The sequence below is a fragment of the Thamnophis elegans genome, chromosome 5 (genome assembly GCF_009769535.1).
Source record: "Thamnophis elegans isolate rThaEle1 chromosome 5, rThaEle1.pri, whole genome shotgun sequence".
NCBI classification, from domain to species: domain Eukaryota; kingdom Metazoa; phylum Chordata; class Lepidosauria; order Squamata; family Colubridae; genus Thamnophis; species Thamnophis elegans.
In genome coordinates, this window is record NC_045545.1 from 20,516,795 (window position 1) to 20,539,207 (window position 22,413).

At 37.5% G+C, this 22,413-nt stretch overlaps 1 protein-coding gene across 6 annotated transcripts in view; it reads right to left on the reverse strand.

Annotated features, from left to right (window-relative positions):
• Window positions 1–21,230, reverse strand: part of NEXN (nexilin F-actin binding protein) — a 32,674-nt gene extending 11,444 nt beyond the window's left edge. The window contains exons 1-5 of one of the 6 annotated variants that reach the window (XM_032218033.1): window positions 21,110–21,230; window positions 6,617–6,701; window positions 5,018–5,096; window positions 4,521–4,669; window positions 877–921 (exon numbers count right to left, since the gene is read on the reverse strand). In XM_032218033.1, coding sequence (XP_032073924.1) covers window positions 877–921; window positions 4,521–4,669; window positions 5,018–5,096; window positions 6,617–6,643 — 300 coding nt within the window. In that variant the 5' untranslated portion in view covers window positions 6,644–6,701; window positions 21,110–21,230. Of the gene's footprint in view, window positions 1–876; window positions 922–4,520; window positions 4,670–5,017; window positions 5,097–5,245; window positions 6,199–6,616; window positions 6,702–19,448; window positions 19,571–20,010; window positions 20,389–21,109 lie in introns of those variants that run through there. The other 5 variants (XM_032218031.1, XM_032218035.1, XM_032218032.1 and 2 more) reach the window with 5 other exon arrangements.
• Between the last annotated feature and the right edge of the window lie 1,183 nt (window positions 21,231–22,413).

Genomic DNA, 22,413 nt, shown 5'->3' on the forward strand with positions numbered 1-22,413 from the left:
ATAATAGAATAATTATAACTAATAACAAGAATAACACAAATCCCATATAATATGACTAATAGTATCATATTACCACATGCATTAAGTCTAATACTGTTTTTTTACTGATCACAATTCAGTCATTCATCCATCTTACATTTACAGTAGATATACATATTCTGTTTCTAAGGCAGTGGCTGGATCGTACTTACCCGTTATTTGCACTAGGTTTCTAAAGCAGTTATTCTGACGAAGAGCCTTTGATTTACAAACACAGTGGCTGTCTTTGTACAACTTGATATATCCAAACCCAGCAAACCACATTATACCGTAGGTGAACCCACTTAGTTAATGGTGGATATATATATATAGTAAATGAGTGAGTGATCACCTAAAGTCATATTTGCTTAATTTTAGCTTAGTGTATTTATTGAATCAGACATTTTGAACTTGAACTCACTACAGCCTATTTAAATATGTATGTAACAAGCTAAATGTGACTTTTCAGAAAGCCACAATAAAACTTGAATGTGTGTATTGCATGTAATCTACAATCTGTATCGCACTTAGTGTCAAAAAGCTGCTCACATTTAGCTATAAACCACATTGCAAAATTTGATCAAAGTAGTTATAAAGAAGATAACATCAGTCAGAAAACAAATTTGGTAAAACAGTATACAAGTATTCACTAACTAATAACAGAACCACAAAGGTCATTTTATAAAGCTGAAAGAAAATTAGGCAGAAGTAATTATGTTCACACTCTGTTCTCAATTGTGATCTTGTGCTTTCCCAAAATTTTACTTGGCACAGAGTGTTTTTGAAGAGATTCATTATTATGGTAATTACAGTGATTCAGAAATAGGTGACTGTTGTGTTGTAAAAAAGTCTGATTACCTCTGATGTCGATTCAGTTCCCGAATTGTTTAACTGTTCATCAATCTATTAAATAAGAATTTTACACAATATTGTTACTTTTGTTCCTTTCCCTTCACCTTTTAAAAAAAGCATAAAATATTCTTGAATCTGAATAAGCAATTTTCAAAATGTGACACTGAAAAGTGCTAATGCACTTCTGCTTTCAATAAATACACTTGATGTATGTTTATTTATGTATTAATTTGTATTAAACTCATGCTTTCAGAGAAAACTCAAAAAGGAGACAATATTTTCATTCCTCCTACTTCCATAAAATAAAACGAAACAGCTTGTAAACTATCAAGCTGAACAGAGTCTATCTACCAGCTTTGGACTGAGGGCCCTTTTTAAAAATGATAATCAAGTATGAAAAAGAAAGAAAAAGATTGGCAAGTCCCTGGTTCAGAGATTCCCAAACTTTCTCGATCCATGGCACTTCTAATGATTCTTGGTATGCTAGGGTGCCTTGTGAGTTTGCTGCAGTGCCCCCACCCCCCACCCCATGCTGTAGCAATAGCACTTAGACTTATATACCACTTTATAGTGCTTTATAGCCCTCTCTAAGAAGTTTACGGAGTCAGCTTATTGCTCCCAACAATTTGGGTCCTCATTTTACCACCTTGGAAGGATGCAAGGCTTAGTCAACCTTGAGCCTGGTGGGATTTGAACTGCCAAATTGCAGTCAGCTGGCAGTCAGCAGAAGTAGCCTGCAGTACTGCACTCTAACCACTGCACCACCGTGGCTCATGTACTGCAGAGTTTGGGAATGATGGCTATGATGAATTTCCATAATAGTTGCTGAACTCTGAAAACCACATACTGCAGAAACTTGACAATAAATTTAATTGGATTATTTTTATTGCAAAGAATACCATCCCTTTTTTCCCCGTTCCATGATCTGAAAATCCCTTGTAGACTAGGAAAGCATGGTTAGGAGTATATTTTGTTCATACAATTACAGTTTATGTCCCAATTAATGTGTTTTCTCGGTACAATTTTTCCTTTGGAAATCAATACCCCAAACCTTTCTTTTCTTCATTTTATTGAATTCCATCAGCAAATAATAATGCTGTGGTGTCAGCTCAAATACAGATATGGATATTGCATATTATCTAAACTGAGCCACGTGTAAAACAAGCTGGTCTTGTTCTCTTGTATTCTTCATCCATTCTTCATTCTACCTCCTCAGTATCTTTTTTAATTGTGTTAAATCTAAATCTAATGAATATAACATTCTTTCTTTAAAGAAACTAGTGTATGATTTCAATGGCAACAACTATGTAATATGCATTAAAGATGAACCTTGATGACAATCTTGGCTACATCACCAACATTTAGAACCTCTTAACACATTAAGCGTTATATTTTAGAGGGACATGAACGGTGGCTTAGAAAATGATCATTCTACAATGTTTTGTCTGATTTTAATTGATTTGTGACTGTGGACTGCTGATAAATGTACTTTGTCAAATTTGAATACTTCTCTGATTTTGGCAAAGGAGGAAGATAACATTTAAACAAATGGTCTAATTTTTTGGAACTGTTTTATTTATAACATAATTTTCTAGACCTCCTTAGTTTTAATCTGAATTATTATTTTGGGGTTACCTTCTAATACTTATATTCATTTACTCTTCTCTATTAATTAGTTTAGCATTAGTTCACATTAATTTTATCAATTAATGTAAAACTACGTGCTATTCTCATAAAACTACTACTGAATTATAGAACTGTTGATTAGCATCATTATGTGTACAGCATCTTCATGTCTACAGTAATAATATTAAAATTATTAAATTTAGTTTTGGTTTACAGCAATGAATACAAAATATACTATAAAGCAAGTACATTTCAAGGTAAGAAAGTTTGTTACACTATCATGAAATGAACATTTCAAATGATTCAAATGATTTAAATTTAATGCATTGTCCTCCCCATTTTATGTACATATGAAACCTTAGTGCTAATAACAGAGATATGAAGGATTACTTACTAAAGCTAACATATAGTAGGAGTATTTCTGTGACTTCTTAGTTATATTTAATTATAATATAATTATACAGCTAAACAAATTGTTTGGAAGAAAAATGCAGTGCAGATATTATAAAGGTAATCTAAAAATAACTTACTGAACTAATATGAGTTTTTATCCTGATAAAGGATACTAAAATATCTAGTGCTATTTAATGTCTAGTAATTACATATCACGGACACATTTATCATTCTCAATATAAACATTAGTTTACAACATATTCATTTTGATATATTTTATTCCATATTTTTAAAAAAAGAATGTTAGTACAAAACTTCAGCCTCGGGAAAGTCTTTAAATTGAATCTTGTACTTTTTAAAATTTAAAATAGTAATAATTTGCAAAGATACTTCGAACACAAGTTTCATTTATAGTATTATGTCTGGCTTCTTAATATTTGTATCCCAATAAAAAGCATGGTTATTTTTTGTTCAAAGAAAACTAGAAACATCTTACCTCATTTTCCTCAATGTCTGCATTCTCATGTTTTTAATGATTTATTGAATAAGCCATTATCAATATAATCAACATAATTCACTAATACAAAATTCAAACCACATTATGCTTTAGAATAATATGTAAACCCAACCTATGTATCTCACTGGTAATTTTCAATACAAGGAAATCTTATTTTGCTTCCCCAACTTTCAATTTTAGATATTTAGTAATATTGACATTTTCTGTCTCCAATAATATTAAGTGATGTATCTTATGTTAAGAGACATACGGTTGGTAACAATCAATTACCAGATTTATGTTTCTACTTATCTATCATATTTGGCATTCTATTGAGAAGATAATAGCATTAGGAGTCTGATCCCAGGACAAAGATCTTAAAATAAAACATTTACCAGTTTAACATTAAGCAGAGCATATTATGCAATAGCATAACTACAATAAAATGAATTCTATAAAATTCTATACTATAAAAAAATGGATGCCACTGAAAAAGCCAAAAGAATCAACTCTCCCACCCTCATACTGCAAGTAAACTACTGAAACTACAGGTGGTTAATGACGCAAGTTCAGCTTGATTTATTTTACTTTTTGGCTTCAGGGGGGGAAAAAAACTACTTCTGAGTGAAGTTTGACCAATAGGGCTATCCTGCTAGAAGAATTTATAGAAGAGTCTGTGCTCTATGGAAAAGAAAAATATTGAACAGGTCATGGATACAGCACCAGGAGTTTCAGCTAGACTGGATAAAATTTAATTCCATTCCCTTCTTCCTGCAAGAATTTCCATAGAAGTTAAGTCCCTTCTGGAAATGAGCTATTTTACTGGCAAAAAAAAAACAAATCTATTCTAACTAGAAAAACTGCAAGAATATCAGATCAATAAAAGTAATTTGCCAACAACTTAAAATATTAGGTTATTCTTTTAATACAGATAAAAAAGAGACCACATGTTATAACTAAGTGTTAAAAATATTTACACACATACAGTGCAACACTAATATTTTTTTTAAAACCATTTCATACACAATATGAAGGCTTTCCCTTTGAAACTACAATTGAATACTACTATCCTTATCGAAATTTGCATGGCTATTTTTATATATGAAGCATATTTTACCAAGCTCAATAATCATACCTCATGAGCTTTTTTGGCCAGTTCCCTCTGAATTTTTCTTTTTTCTATTGAATCTTGTTCAATTCTTCGTTGTCTCTCCTCTTCCATCCTTTTCTTTTCTTCTTCTTGCCTCTGCTTTTCCATTTCTGCAAACTTTCCTTTCACAGTTCCTATGAGCAAACAAAACAAAAATGAATGCTCCCAATATACCTCTAGGTCTATTTTCTGATTCATGTAGGAAATATTAAAATATCACCATTATCTTTTCATCCTAAAAGGGGACAGCAAAAAGATAACTTGCCATTATATTATCTATCCATTTATCTATCCATCCAAAATAGTATATTATTGATATATTAATACATATATTAATATATTACTAGTAAAGACATCAGATCGGCAATGGCATTTTGCTTCAACGTTGGTAATAGTGCAGAAGTGGAATGTTTTAGACAATGTATAGTATGATATTAAAGCATTGATGATGGAGATCAAGACCTTTATAAAATTTCCCTTACCTATAAGTTTTGGAACATAGGCTTTCTCTACTTTAGAAGAGTTTTCTTCATCATCATCAGAAGCAAGAAGTTCTTTCATCTGAATAATGGATCAAAGATATTAATCCGGACAGTCTTAAAAACTCTGGTACATTTTTATATAAGATTCAAATATATTTTCTATATCAGCATTGTAGTATAACTGAAATCAAACCAACAGAAACAAATAATAATTGCAAAGGAAATGACCTCCTGCTTTCGCCTGTTCCATTCTTTCTCTCTAATATATTGTTCTCTTCGTCTTTGCTTTTCTTCTTTTGTTCGTCTCTGATTTTTTTCTTCCCTTGTTTTCTGCATGGCTTCAAATTTATCCTTTATATCACCTTTTCGAAGTTTGGGCACATAGGACTTTTGTACAGGTTTAGATGAAGAAAGCAGAATCTTAGTGAAGATGTAGAAAAGGCAAAGATCAGGAAAAGATGACAGAAGCAAATGAAGATACATTGCACAGTGTGTTAGATACGTAGATGCATGCTGTATCTAGCACTTCCATTTTTATGAAAGCAGTATTATGTAAATAAAAGAGAAGCAGAAAGAGTGGGCAAAATAAATTAAAGATGTCAAAAAAAATAAATTTGCCTGAAGGAGTTTTACCAACATTGTTTGTTTCATTTCTCCATAGAGTTCTAAAAACCATGCTTGCTTCCACCATTCCCTGCATTGTTTCATACATTGCTTTTGATGTTTTAAACTTTTCACTTCTTTTAGAGGATCCCATCCAATTTTCACCAAACATTCATTCCTTAAACAGATCTCACACTATCCACCAACCTTTTACCAAACCTTTTTGTCTGTTTTCCAAACATTCGGACAAGGTCTATTAATTTATCAACTTGCCCTAGTTTTTACCATTTGTATATAACGTACAATTATTTGCTCAATTTTCCTTATCAAATCCATATGTACTTAGTCTTTGATGATTATTAGGTCAGTTCTCTTTGTTGCATCATATAGTCTAATATTCACTGCAAATTATTCAAATTTACAACGAACAACAAAAGATTGAATTCATACTGTGATATACACACATTCATGGCCCCAGTCAACACACTTGCAAAGTTGTGACAAGCATTTCTTGTAACGTTTGTCTATAAATACATTAAATCCAGGCAAGGTACCCTTATCTATCTTCAACTCAGCAATGAACTATTTATTATTATCCACTTATTCTTATACATGCTTTACTTCCACATTTAGCAACTAGCCTTCAGTTTCATAAATTGCAAAATATTTCACAATTCCAGCATCTTTACTTGTATATTTTCTCTAAATCAACAAAATGCCTTTGAACGTAGCATTCAGGCATGTTAACACTAATACAATACAGATTAAGAACTGAATTAAATTTTAATTTAATATTTTATGGACAAATTTTATTCTATTAAGGCATTCATTTCAAAAAAGCCTATTAGTTAAACATTTTAATTTTAATAAATCTGTCAGCATAAACATGACTTTATCTCCCAGTATTGTTCGTGAATCATAATTTAAGATTCTTTATATTATTTTGAGAATGCAGAGAAACAGCATAAGTACTTTCCTTTTGAATCTCATACGTACTTCTGTCTTCTGTGCGACGTCAGTCATGATTCCTTTCTGCAATCCAGTAAGAAATGTCTGCAAAAATGTCCGTCTTCTGTTTTACCTATACAAGACATAAAATATATATATATTTGCTTTTTAAAAGTCTTCTAACAATTTAAAGAATGGAACCATCAGAAGTCTAACTAGAATGCAGTGTCCTACAGATACAATAAATATAACATTGGCAGGTAAGATCTTCCATATATGGGCTACAAAAATGTACTTTCTTTGATATTTATACAATATGTAGACTACCCCACATCCAACAATTCCGGCAGGCCAACATTTTTAAAACGACAAAAGACAGATTGTAAGCAGCCCCAAATCAAACATATATAGTAAAACAAGCCAACCCAACCTGTCAGGTAGGAGATCAACCATCACCCTGCCCCAAAGCCTGGGAGAATACTGTAACCAGGTCTTTGACAACTTCCTAAACACCATATGGGAAATCATCTAGATCTCGAGGGACCTAATTCCAGAGGCAGATGCTATGATACAGAAGATGCATCTCCGGGGTCTCTCTAGATCAGTGGTTCCCAACATGTTCTAGATAATACTGCTTGATCAATGGGACCAAAGTCTGCCCACTGGATATATGCAAACTTTCTTTGCTGCCATAAAGTGATCATCCAGATTCTAACAGTTCGAACATGAAAGCCCTAAAGCAGGATGTATCCCTAATTATTTTGTTTTTTACCAATTCAGTATATGTCAGGTGATTCTCAACCTACAGACTCACTTTATACACATGACCATGTTATGATGATTAAAACATGTTTAGCTGAGTTCACAGACTCAGTAACACCATGAGGATAAGTGGTTGTATCAAAACCACTCTGACTTATTGGCTTCCTGTTCTGAGCCATATAGTACCACCAGATTTACAAAGGCATGATGCACTAGTTAGAGAATAGAGAAAAATGATGAACAACTCCTACCTGTGCACACCAACTTTCCTCATTTATCAGCCAGAAGACTGAAATATAGGAAGCCCACATTGGCACTTGCACAACATCTGCCCAATAATGATAACATCAATTCCCAATAGAAAGCCAAAAGGGTCACCAAACACCAGACATAGAAAGACACATAGATGACCACACAAAAAAGATGCCAGGCTTTGAACTACTACACCAGCAATGGGCAATCCTGAACAGGGTTTGTACCTCACACAGTTTCTGCTGGGACTCACAGTATAAATGGGGCATAGTATCCTCTCATCAGTGTGACTGTGGGGTCCCATTGCATCGTGATTGGTTGTAAGCTGAGGGCTTACATATATTAAGCCGAGGGAAGCATATACTAGTCCAGTATGTTTATCAGCATCATATAAACGATGCTGTGCTTCAATGGTTAGATGGTCCAGACATTAGTATTTGAACATAGATCTTATTTTATTGTGATTTATTAATCTAGGTGAAAAGTTAATACATATTGCTGGTCCCTGTATGATATGACATACACTACATAAATATATAGCTGAGTTCATATGCCAAGCTAAGCTAAAGCTAAGTAAAAACCCCATTGTCCCTTAAGTTAGTCTAAGAGTTCTAAGGCTGGAAGTAAATCCCTCTGAATGCAGGTTTTTAAAAAATATATCATGGTTTTGCATATTATGCAAAGCAAGTTAATCTCAGCTAGGGTCACTTTACCCTATTCATCTGTAGGTAACTTAAAATAATTTAGCATACAGTTAAATTTGTTGTAAGTGAATGCCCTTAGTATACTGTATAAGGGTAAACATAATGGAAACCTTACTATGAAAGTAGAATTACAGTATAATATAAAATAATATAAAACAGCCCTTATTTTATGGCAAAATTAAAATCTAAACTGCCTCAAAAGCAATTGACATACCAAGCCAACCTGCCTGATTAATGAGACACACAAATTGCCTTCTTAGCCTGGGCCCATGTAGCTACTTGGTTTCCCTAAAATTAAGCGTATTGATCAATCCTGGAGTGCCATTATTGAATTTGGATAATAAACACACAAGAACCGTTAATGGTTAAAAATAATGAGGCAAAATGGGCAGCATATTACACAAACGGGCAATGACACTGTGGTGTGGTGTATGAACTCAGCCACTGAGGCAGCACTTCAATTCCTATTCCTTGTATATATTTTTCTGATCCTTCAGCATGTTCACATTATTGTACTGCCAAAACCTGTACCATTCCTCTCATGAAACTGCTTAGTAGAAAAATATTTTCCCTCATTTGTTTACAAAATCTGAATCTACATGGTTTACAGAAAACTAAATGAAGTCTTCAAACATAGGAAAGCAACCCACAACCCCAAAAGTTAACAACTATCTTGTTCCTCACAATTAAAAGCTCTGTGGAAGATGTTACGAAAGCTTGAGAGAAACTTAAACCTTTATTTATATTTGTCTCCCATCTTCATTATTTTTACAAACAACTCAAAGGAGTGAATATATTCAACACACCTTTCCTCTCTTATTTTCCACAACAATCCCGTGAGACGGCTTGAGCTGAGAGGGAGTGGTTGCCCCAAAGTCACCCAGCTGGCTTTCATGACTTGAACTCACCACCTTCCGTTTCCCATTCTAGTGTACTTATAATTATTTCCCTTCCTTGATTTAATTAACTTTTTTACATATAGAGTGTTACTTGTTAAACCTGTTTGAAGTTTTCTGGATGGGATGATAAAGACAAAATGTGAAGTCTTCCATGAGCCAAACTCTATTCTTAGTGACTACATGTATATACTGTGCAGTTATGTTACCAATACCGTAATACAGAACCAATTTACCATTAAATTTTTCTGGATTTGTTTTTTTACTTTCAAGTCTACTACAGAGCTGTTAATTCACCACTGTCACCCATACAAATACTAATAAATTTACTTAGGTTTTTTTTTTTTTAGATCAGCCAAAGTCTGAATAATATTCCTTCTGAACTTGCAGGTTTGCAATTTGTAGCTACTCCTACATCCACCTCTTCTGGTAGTTTGAATCTGGCTAGAATCACATTTTGCACTGTGGGAAGTTATCATCCAGCCCTCTCCCAGAAAAATGAAATATCCTAGGAAATATTGAAAAGGCAGAATATTTCTCTGGATGTGAAAAGAAACATGTTTCAAAAGACAGAATAGTTGCCTATAGCTTTCTGCCCATCCCCAGCTAATGGGCCATTAAGATGGCCAGGCCAGCCCACTTTACATAATAAAGACTTCTCCTCACTGCAGCTGTAGGGGGAAGGGATATTACTCAACTGACCACAAGGCAACTGAGAACTCATCACAGCCTAGAGAGTAGCCCCCTGCATGGCACCATGGGAGTCTGACAACCAGTCAGAATACATTTCTTACACAGGAACAGGAAACAGAGAGGTGGGACTGAACAGGGTATAAAAGCCTAGCAAGCCCCTTCCTCAGCCCTTCTCTTCTTCTCCATCAACATTGAAACATGTGATCACCTTTTCTGTTCAGGGCTCAAGCCATGTGGCCCTGTCCAACAATAAACCATCTTTCCAAGCAGCCTCCATGTCTCCAGTGTCTTCTTCCCCACTTGGAGCTGAACCCAGAAGGACATTTCTTGCAACAATACCTTCCATTTTAGAGAGTAAATGCCTCTTTTTCTTTTTAAAAAAAGGGAAACTGTTATCTCTTCAAACAGGATGAGGTCAAGAAATAAGTGCAGCAGGAATTCCAGAAATGTTTATTGTAGCATAGAATAACAGAACCTTAAAATCTTGCTAGATTTTTTTTCCTCTTCTTCAGCTGATACTAAGCAAGGACAAGGTGGGAATATTTTGAGCTTCTTTCTCATGCTTTCTGTTTTCAGAACCTGAGCAATCTTTCCTGAAACTCCTGCCTTAAAAGTTCCCTTTGCAAGGCCAAATTTACATTCCTTCCCACTTGTAGAGTTATTCAAACATTACCGTTTGGCAGAGCTGGCCATTTCCAGTAGCCATTTCCATGTTAGACTATTGCCATACGTAGTATATTATAGATTAAATAAAATATTCAATTAATTCAAGTTCAATTAACTAAAGTCAGTCGGCTTGCAATTGTAGAAAAAAAAAATTCTACACGTGATCATCAAATTTGTCTTCAGCACCCTATATTTTGAATCAATTTTTTAAAATAAGAATTGTGCATTTATTCATGTTAAACTTCACAATAATATTTTTAGCCCGCTATCTGTCTAATCCTACCAAGTTTATTTGGATTTATTTCTGCCTTCTGCCCAATCCAGTTTCGAGTCATCTGCTAATGAGGTAAACATTCCTTCAATCAAGTAATTAATCTATATTAATATGTGATTGAGGATCAATTCCTGTAGCAACTTAATATATCATTCCAGCCTGATGAGGAATTTCTAAGTAGTTGATGCACCTCAAAGCCATGTAATCTAACCTATATTTAAATGTTTTGTTAATCAGAACATCTTAAGTAAATGCTTTGTTGAATACAAGATATATTATGTATGCAGCATTCCAATAATCTATTAAGAACTTCCAAAAATAAACCTGACAAGACTTATTTTTGTCATATCCATGCTGACTTCTAGTAATCACTGCACTGCTTTCAAACTGCTTGCTGACCAATCACTTTATGATTTCCTCTAGGTTGGTCTGAAGGATTGATGCTAGCTTGACTGGTATGTACTTCCTTGGAGTCTCCTCATAGTTTTTGAGCATAAGAATAATTGCTTTCCTCCCATCATTTAGAATTTCTCTGGGAATTCCTTTTCTATAGGTTTCTATTCTTTTTATCCTCCTATAATGAAAGTTCAAACTAATTTATTTCCTATACTTCTAAATAGTGGTGGGATTCAAATAATTTAACAACCGGTTGTCTGCCCTAATGACCAGCTGGATAGGCGTGGCTCGGTGGTCATGATCTTAGTGTGGGCGTGGCCAACTCAACACCACTCAGGTCGATGGGCGCTATGCCTTAGCTGTTACAATGTAATAAGGGTTAACTGGAGAGGCAGTTTCTGTAAGCAGGGCAATAAATATTAGGTTAGAAACAATATCAGAATGTTTCCTTCCTGCCTTTCTTACAGGATTAGCCCTGTAAAATGGGAAAAAAACAAAATGAGATTTCTTCCAACAACTGGTTCTCCGAACTGCTTAGAATGTTAACAACTGGTTCTCCCGAATAGGTGCAAATTGGCTGAATCCCACCACTGCTTTTAAGTAACAGTTTATAAATAAATGGAAGCCATTGACTTTATGAGCTATATTCTTTTTGATCTTGAAACTGTTTCATAGGCTTTGATTTAGATATTCTTTCACTTATGCCTGTGTTACACATTCTTATCTTAATGTCTTATTGTTGGTCATTTTCAATCTATATAATAACTGTGCTTCAGAGCTGCAGTGGCTCATTAAATCAAACTGCTAAAATCAATGTACAATCATAGAATTTTATTGCTTGCCCATCTGCTTCCAAATAAAAGTACTGACCTTTAAAATCCTTAGTGACCTGGAATCTATCCATATATCACAAGTAGTCCTCGACTTACAACAGTTCACTTAATGAGTGTTCAAAGTTACAATGACACTGAATAAAGTGACATGACAATTACAATCTTTGCAGCATACCCATGGTCACGTGATCAAAATTCAGATGCTTGGCATCTGGTTCATATTTCTGACGATTGCAGTTTCCTGGGGTTCATGTGATCCCCTTTTGTGACCTTCCGACAAGCAAAGTCAATGGGGAAGCCAGATTCACTTAACAACCAAGTTACTAACTTTACAACTTCAGTGATTCACTTAACAACTGTGGCAAGAAATGTCATCAAATGGGGCAAAATTCATTTAACGAATGTCTCACTTGACAGAAATTTGGGGCTCGATTGTCTAAGTCGAGGACTACCTGTACTAAAATTCTTATGTTTATTTGTTTGTCTGATTCTACTCTCAAGTTAGCCCAAATGAGGCAATGTACCGCAACAATTTTTGAATCAAGCTATCTAAATATCTGCTAACTTAAAGAATACATAAAAACTCCTGGACCCATTACTCCACTGGAATTGAAATTTCCAGAATATTCAGATGAGTTTTATTTGCAAAGTTGTGGTTACCACAGCATCTCCATGCTCAGGTGATCATGATTTCAGATGCTCTTTGCCAGTTTTCCACAAGTAAAGGTTAATGAGGAAGCTGGCAAGTAGCCAGAAATTGTTACTGCTCCCACTGCTTTTTTGTCCACTCATGTAATAGCAATACAATTAACTAAAATGTAATGTTCATTCTGGTGACATCAGACTCTATTACCTTTTTCTTAAAGGACAGCCCAATGGATCACAGAGTTATTTGTTTAGTAAAACTTCAAAAGATTAAGGAGGTAAGAGTTTATTACTGCCTCTATAATTTCAGTAGGAGTATTTCAAGAAAAACCTTTGGAGCCAACAGATGTTTGAGGGCTTGTAGATCAGGTAAACAATCTGCAGGGCACATACTGACAAAAATTCTGCCATCATTTGGTAGCAAATGCCAGAAGACAGTGAGAAACTAAAGGAAATAACAGTAATTACATTAAGCATCCAATATGCTTAATGTATCTTAAAAACTAAATCTCATCATGTAGGAGAGGAAAACAGGCTGAAAACTCTATTCTCATCCATTGCTGATATTATAACTTTTATAGTCCCGGTGATCCACAGCAATCTCTCCAAACAAAAAAAATGTAGCTTCAGGTTCAAAACAACTACCCATCCTTGCATTTTTGGTACAGATACTTAATCAAATAGAGTTTTTCTGTGAATCCTCAGTCATAACATGTGTCTTGAAAAAGAAAATACAATAGTCCACCTGCTCCTGCCTTGGGTTAAAGCATCTGTTTCCAAAATATACCATGGATAGAGTTTTACTTAATTTATTACCCTTTCCTACATTCTTGGGGGCAGGTAAGATTCCTTAATATCCCTGTCACAAAAAATACTATATTTTAACGTGCGTCACCTGGAACTATTGATAGTCAGGCAGCATACAGTCATATGGCAAAGAAAGTATACCCACCTTGACTTCTATGATTTTACGTATCCGGACATAGTAAAAATCATTTGGTCCTTGGCAGTTCTTAAAAGTAGATAAACACAACCTCAAATAAACAACAACATATCACATACTATTACATTATGTCATTTTCACATGACTTCTTCATTCCAGCTTTTTTTTGGTAAAATAAATGATTACAATGATGTAATATGTCAGGTATTGTTGTTCATTTGAGGTTGTATTTACCTATTTTATGAACTGCTAAGGACCAGATGTTTGTTTACTCCGTCCTGGTATGTAAAACCACAGAACTCAAAGAGGGTGTACTTCCTTTTTCACATAATTGGACAGGTTTCATCAATTATTCCTATTATTCCTCTGGTTGTTCAATACAATCAACAGAGTCACAAAAATCAATCTATTCAGGTGCTGACAAACTCAAAAAAGTCATTAAGTATATTAAATGACCAAGCATTTTAATTTCCAAAGGTTTTCTGCCAAATTTTGTTCCTTTGACCAGTTTCAAATGTTTGCAATTACTGCCTAGAATGGGCAAAACAGAAAGTGATTAATTTCAACAACTGAACTGCTTTCTTATAGGGAAGTCTCCTGCATCATTAGGCTGTGCTATTATTCCAGCAGTGGCTGGGTTAATGCAGTAGAACACATATGCATACAAACATACATGTAGACGGACAGATACCCCAGATATCGTGCTGGTACTGTGCAGCTTATGATAAAGGACTGAATCAGTGGTGGGAATCAAATAATTTAACAATGGGTTCAATGCCCTAATGACTGGCTGTGTGGACATGACCATGGTGGGTATGGCCAGGGGATGTGACAGGCAGCGCTCAGCCTCCTGCATCCCCCTGGGAGCAAAAACAGATTGCAGGGGGGTGCCACACACCCCATGAGCCCCATTTTGAACCTAACAGACCTCCCTGCAGCCTCCTGGGAGCAAAAATGGGCTGCAGGAGAGCCACACTACCCCCCACCGTGCCACGTTTTGGGCCTAGTAGGCCTCCCTGCACTTACCTGGGAGCCAAAATGGGAGCCAGAGGGACTCCTGGAAAGGGCGGGGCAAGAAGGGGCGTGGCAAGCCAGCTATTTAACAATTGGTTTGTCTGAACTGACCCAGACTGGCTGAATCCCACCACTGGACTGAATTATATTTTTGGTAGCTTCTAATGGTCCTGTATTTTAACATCTACCTATAGGAGAAAAGCAATGGTGAACAATGTATAACTACAAGTAAGACAGGTGTAATTTGGGAAAACAGCAGGTTATATAGTTAAAATTAAACACTAGATGTATAGGATATTGTGTGGCATTCAACTACATATCAATAAAAGTGTACGCTCACAGAAAGAATCAACATGGAAGGAAAATGTGCCAATGCTTTTCTTTCAATACAAGTGGAAACAGGAATATTTTGGCAAATGTAACCTGAACACCAGCATATGCAGATGTTACAGGTTTTATAAACCTGAATTGCAGGTTTATAAAAAGATAGGAATGTTTCTCTAATTATGAACCCAGCCCATTTTCCTCTTTGATTTTTGACTTTGAAATCATTACACTTAAAGCAATTTGAAGGGCCATCAGCTGGCCTCTTTCAAAAAAACATTAAATACTGGCATATACTTTCTGTGTGAATTTGTGTATTTGTATTTGTGTTTTAGAAACCGCTTCTCAAACTTTCCCAAAATCCTTAAAAACCACAATTTGACTTCTTCCTGCTCTGCTTTCTCCATTTTTCTGGCCAGCAGAAAAAATACCAGTGTCTTCACTCATTTGACCTCTTCAATCACGCCATCAGACACTGTGGTGACTGATGGCAGTTGAATTACTAGATTCACTCTTTATTTAAATAGGCCTATCAGTTTCTAAATCAAGTCTTATTCCTTTCTTTCCTCCTCACTATGGTATTTTGCATAAGTGACAAAAATTTTCTGTTTACCTATTTGCCCTGGTACAATAGAATAGTGTTCTGGAGTCAATATGTTTCATCCAATAGTTGAGATGAAACAGATGAAACCTGAAAGCACTGAACTCTATTTTGTTGTTTTATGTTTCTTTGTTGGCTCTATTGTTGTCTCTCAAAGGTCCTCCTAGACAGTTGATTACTGGTGGATGACAAGTGGAAGACATGGCTAGAAGGACTTTTGCCCAGTTGCAACTGGTATACTACTAGAGACCCTTCCTGGAGCATATGGGCCTGCCTATATTGACTCATATCTTTATCACTACTCTCTTGAATTTCTACATTAATTAATATATATTTAATTAATTAAACAGAAAACAACTAGCAAGTCTCCACAGCAGTGGTGGGTTTCTGCTAGTTCGCACCGGCTCGGAAGAACTGGATGATGAAATTTACCGATCCAGTGAGAGGAGGTTTGACTAGTAGACCCGGATGTAACTTCCAGAATGCCTGCCCAGGCCCTGTTGCTTGCTCGCTCACCCACACCTGTCCGGAAGCAGCTCCATCGCTCACTCCCCCCGCCCGTCCACACTATCCTAGCCCAATTCGGTGTCAAGTCCCATACCTGGGAGTGGTGGTGGTGAACGGAGAAGCATGGAGAGGTCCAGCGACACAATCCACCAGTTAGCAGCGGCAAGCTCAGGAGTTTTCTCCTGGATTCCTCTCTGCCTTCTTCCACCGATCTCCCAAAGTTCTTTCCCCAGTGTGTGATAGCTTTCTACTGGATTCCCCTCTGTCCTGCCTCCTCTGATCTCCCAAAGTTCTTTCTCCAGAGTGTGATAGCTTTCTACTGGATTCCCCTCTGTCCTGCCTTTTCAGATCTCCCAAAGTTCTTTCCCCAGAATGTGATAGCTTTCTACTGGATTCCCCCCTGTTCCTGCCTCCTCTGATCTCCCAAAGTTCTTTCTCCAGAGTGTGATAGCTTTCTACTGGATTCCCCTCTGTCCTGTCTCCTCTGAACTCCCTGATTTCGGCCCTTAATCCTCCAGTTGTCTATTTTTGGAAGGTTTTCCCCTCTCTCCCCCCCCCCTTTCATAGGAGTCCCAATTTTTTTTGCCACATGGCTTGGGAGTGGTGGTCATGTGACTGAAGGTGCATGAGTGATGTCAAGTTGTCTATACCTGCCCGGTCACATGACTGCCAAGCCATGCCCACAAAATAAGCCACACCCACAGAATAGTTTTTTTAAAAATTTGAAACCTACCACTGCTCCACTGCCACACTACCCATTAGCCAGAGATTTGTAAAGACTTCTGGAACATCTCTCACCTTTGGAGTAGGAGCTACATGATGCCTGAAGCATTATCATTCCATAGGACAGATGATGTGACAGAAAAGTCATAGGTCTGGGTCCCAAAAGATGGGCCTATTGATTGAAATGACCCAAATCATATTGGCTTTGCCTGATCTTACCAGATGGGCAGAAACCATGGGAGACAGACAATCCCTTAGAAAACTTCAGAGAAAGAATTCTACTTTAGTACTTCTGAAAGTAGAAAAATGAACATTGAATTAAGCAAATTAAATTAATTCAACAAAATTGTGCCCATGTATTTTTATTTGAATTAGCACCTGGTGCCAGACTAAATAACATAATGAACCTATATTTAAAAGAACACATGTTATTATTTATTATAGCCCAAGTAGATATATAACTATAATAATTATCAGGTTTAATAGTTTACTTTCTCAATGCATTATTTCAATACATGTTATAACAATCCTGTAAGGCTGGATGCCATTTTTAAAATACTGAAACTGTTAAGGTTCAGTTCGAAGTTGACAGAAACACTATAAAGGTAAAAAAAATAGTTTCTTTACTTCAGTTCAGAGAATAGACAATGAAGCATTGATAGAGACATAGATATTTTGGAGACACTGCACGGCACTTAAAGATGTACAGAATATCCAGTTATGAATATAATTAAAATATTGACATTTTAAGTATCAGTATCATCAAAATCAAATAAAACACACCACTTTAGATACCCCATCTCTGTCTTATTTACATGATGCAAAGTAATATAAAGCAATGAACGTTGTTAATATAATTCAGCATCAAAATGTAAAAGCTCATTTTTACATCCCACCAAACATGGCACAAAAATGCTTCACTAACCGTCTTTTAAAAAAACATATCCTTGTGACATTGCCTTTGTCTCATCTCCAGTCCAATGCAGAGGCTGCTTAATTTCAGGTTCTGGTTTTGGAGTTACTCCTTACAGCTTTTAATGCACATTCCTCCAGTTCCTTAAACTGACACAAAACTCAGCCAGTATGAATTATGCCTCCCCTCTAATCTTAGTAACAAGGCCAGTGAATGGGGCTGTCCTTAGAGTTTTGTTGCAGGGCAACTCAAGGACAGCAATTGGTGGCTTCACTTGGCTGCATTTCTCTTCCCACAACATCACCAGCCAGCTAGAAAACAACCACTAATCATTTTCTTTAATGTATAGCGGGACAGGTTTGAGACAGATGAGTGGGATGTAGGTTTTAACTACCTTTCCAACTGTCCAATAGATAAGTTACTAATGGAGAGGTGTGGCACAGCTGTGACTTTTCACTCTGTTTCTGTACAGGCATTTAGCACTCTTCTGAAAAAGAAGAAAAAGCACTAAACTCATGTTGAAGAATAGCTCAGCAGAGAAATTGGTGGTCCAAAAGGGAGCAAGATAAGGCAGGAAAGAATATTTCTGATATAGTCATGGTCCCTTCAATCCATGGTCTCCACTGAGTCATTGACTTGTCAGCCTGACTATCTTTGGACATTGGTCTAATTCTCTTTCAGGAGATTGTTAGACGCATTTCAAAACCGTCTGACTGACAAGTCACAGCTGCACAGCAACTCTGCATTGGCAACTTGTTATGTGACTAAACACTACATGTCACATGACCTCACTAACTCAACTTTGCCCCACCATATATATATTAAGGACAATGATAGGTGGTTTTTTTTCATGCTGGTGAATAATGCCAAGGGAGAAGAAATTCAGCCAGGAGAATTAACCCATTTCTGTTCTTGACTTGTCAGATATCAAACCAGTAAGGAGACTACCACTCATCAGCCTCATTACTGAAGCAAGTTAGAGCACAGACAAATGTTTCTGCCAACTGAAGATCTGAAGGAATGTACATTAACATGAATGTGAGGAAGAGCTCTCTGTCAATAAAAACCAAAGGACTATAATGTGCCAACATATTTTTGCACATAGCTCTTTCACACATCCTGTTTGAAATACGAAAAGTAGTGGCTAAGTTTTTTTATTTTTGGCCATCTTTGTCTGAGTTTAAAAACATATTTGCTATAAAACAAAAATATTGTTTCTTAGTTCTGTTTTTTTTAAATCCACTTATAATGCAAGAATAGTAGCACACACACCCTTCTCACACATACATACTAATGACAGGAACAACAGTTCTGGCAGTTATTGTCTTCCCACTAACTACTGATACTATCATTGCTACTACCTTCCAGCTGTCAATCACTACACCTTTCAGAGAAAGGCTTCCTTTATTCTAACATTTGGGAAGGAAACATTCGTATACATGATTTGCCTGGAATGTGGGAAAATATTGGAACGCAACAAATGTTGAGTTCCAGTATACACAAATGTTATTACCGCACAAAACGCGGGAGCGCAGAAAGGATCTCTCTCCCAGGAAATTCTAGACTCGGGGGCTTTGCCACATGTTTCAGATTCAGAATAAGAAAACCCTTCTTGAAAATGAGCGACATCTGGCTTTATTATCCCATTCAAGATGTCTTGAAATTTTTCTCCCGGGCTGTTATTTCATTGCACAATAGTTTGGCTATCGTCCGATCCCCCCCTCCCCAACTGACCAGCTGAGATTTTTATACGCGTCGGGGGCGTCTGGGATTTTCGTCCAAGTAAAACTGCCGGGAAAGACCGAGCCTGTTGTTCTTCCTTTCCGACGGCAGTCCAGAAGGGGAGAGCGACTGCTTTTCTGAGGAGAGGCTAAGCAGCCGGGCTAAAGCGCCAGAGGGGAAAAGGCCAGTCTCGCCCATGCACCCACCCACCCACCCGCACCGAAAACCGCAAAGACCACGTGTACGTGTGAGAGGATACTTTCGACACTCCCCGTCTAAATGTACCCCGCGAACCCTCGGCGAGGCCGAAATGCAACGCAGGGAGAAGACCTCGTCGGGGGACATGGCAAAGGCAGAACACCGAACCGCCAGCTCAGCTCCCCCGAAGCCTTTTCCCTCAAAGACCGAGCCGCAGCCCGCTTGCCCCGCAACGCGCGCCGTTTCCCCTCTGCCTTGTCATCTCCAGGCGCGTCACAGACGACGAGCGCAGGCCGTCCTTTGTATCCGAATCACTACCGCTTGTCCCCGTCCCCACAACAACAAACAAAAACCACAACAATCCATCTTGAGGTACCTGAGAGCGCTGCGCGGTGCGTTTTCGTTTAATCCCGAATGGCTGGCTGGGCGTGAGAAGAGTCGGGCCGAGCGTCTCTGCTACTGCTACCCTTGATGCTGCGCGCCTCTTTGCTGGCTGCGGCTCCAGCCTCGGGCTCTGCAAGTTTCCATAAAAGTCCCGGTGCGCAGCCCGTTCCTGCATTCCAAGCGCGCCCAGGCCGAGCTGCAGCTGTCCCGACACACACGGCGGCCGCCCCCTCTTCCCCCCACCACTCAGCACCCTCGGCGCGCCTCCGGAGGCCCCTCCAGCGGCCCAGCAGGGTTATTTTGGACTGAAAACGCCGTTAGGCTATAAATATCTGGCGACTGCAGAATTTCCCAAACCTCCCCCCACACCTCCCGCCGCCGCCGCCGCCGCCGCCCTTGAATTCAGAAAGAATCTCCCCACGCATCGGGCAAGTTAAAAAGTGGGACGGGAGGCAGAGGGGCCGGGATATACAGTAATTGGTGTCCGACATCGATCGCTTAGCGGTCTAAAAGCGATGAGGGACTCCTGAGCATGTTCAGAGTGTATTTCTAATAGCACTTATGTATTTATTTAGCCAAATAATGACAAATTAATCGGGGCCGTTGTCGGACAAAATACAGCTTGTCCGAGAAGTCACAGAAAAATCAAGCTGTGTTTCAGGATCTCCTCCTCCCCACAAACTGCTTTGCTTTTAAATTCTGCACCAATGGAACAGGAGAAGTTTGCCTTTTAAGCCACATTTTGTTCCCACACTGGGACAGAGAAAGTTGATTTAAGTTATTAATATGAAATTAAGTATGTCCTCAACCTCAACCTTGGAATGTCAAGCCACTAAATAGCCATTTTCCAACTTCTTCTCTTCCAAATATTTGGGGTAGTTTCCATTAATCCTAATAAATGAAGAACAGGAGTTTGTAGAAGGCACATAGATTTCTAAAATATCTGATACCAATTAAGTAACTCGTATCAGCCCCTCTTACACAAATACACAATAAGAGTCACAAAGTCATCTCTGTTATTTTTCTTACTACAATTTTGTTGAAACAGATGCAGCTAGATCTAAACACTTTGGCGGAAAAGAATTACTTACTGTTGGTTTTAAGAGAATGTGTATTTTCCTTCCACGTATACAGATATTCCAGATGGAGGGGATAACGGTTCTTTAGGACAGTGATAAATCTCTGGCAAGCTTCACTTTTGTGAAGTGAAACTGTTGGGAGGGTGAATGCTGGTGGCTTTTTTTATAGCCCTAACTTGCACAGAGCGACTAATAATAGAAACTTACCAGATAATTATGATAGCATGAAGTCCAGTCAGCATCAGATTGATGAAACCATCCCAATGTATGTAGTAGTCAAATTAGCTTATTGTCATATCAGCAATTGCAATGATCTTGTAAGATAAATACATGAGTATCTCAGAGTGTTACTAACATTTAAGTCAGTTTGTTGAGTATGGAGTGGGAAGGTTTTTATTACTTTTTCTTGTGTCTGACTAAAGAATAAGATGAGATTAGTCTGTTCCCCACCTGGTTTCCATTTTTTTCTCATATAAAATGAACAATAGGCCATATCCAGCATAAAGTTTATTTACTAATAGCAATGTTTATTCATTCAAGAATTTACATAACATGTTTTCCTGAGGTGTGATATCAAACCAACACATTATATTTCTAATGCTGATATTTGTTTTGGAATAACTAACACTGTAGCTAATTCCAGCCACACACATTGGAATATACTCCATTTCCTCTTCCAGCTTTATCCCCACAACACTCCTGTGAGGTAGGTTGGGCTACGAAATAGTGATTAATCCCAAAACAGTCAGTGAACTTCCAAATGTGAATGAGAATTTGACTCAGGGTTTATTTAATCTAATCTCATGTCAGTGTGTTTAGCCCTAAATGTATGAAGCAATACTGAGAGTCCTCATTTAGCAACTGCCTCGTTTAGCTCCCATATGCAGTTAATGACAGTATTGGGAAAAGTCAATCTGCAATCGATCCTCACATTGATGACCTATGCGGGTCTGTAAAGGGAAGCAACACTGAAGTCAACTTGTAAGCACAGTTGTGGTTTCACTTACTGACCAAATTGCAAGTCCTGACTGGTTCCTAAGTGAGGACTACCTGTAATAAAAATAAAAAAAGAGCCGAGGTGGCGCAGTGGTTAGGGTGCAGTACTGCAGGCCACTTCAGCTGACAGTTATCTGCAGTTCAGCGGTTCTAATCTCACCGGCTCAAGGTTGACTCAGCCTTCCATCCTTCCGAGGTGGGTGAAATGAGGACCCAGACTGTGGGGGCGATATGCTGACTCTGTAAACCGCTTAGAGAGGGCTGAAAGCCCTATAAAGCGGTATATAAGTCTAACTGCTATTGCTATTGCTAATAATCAT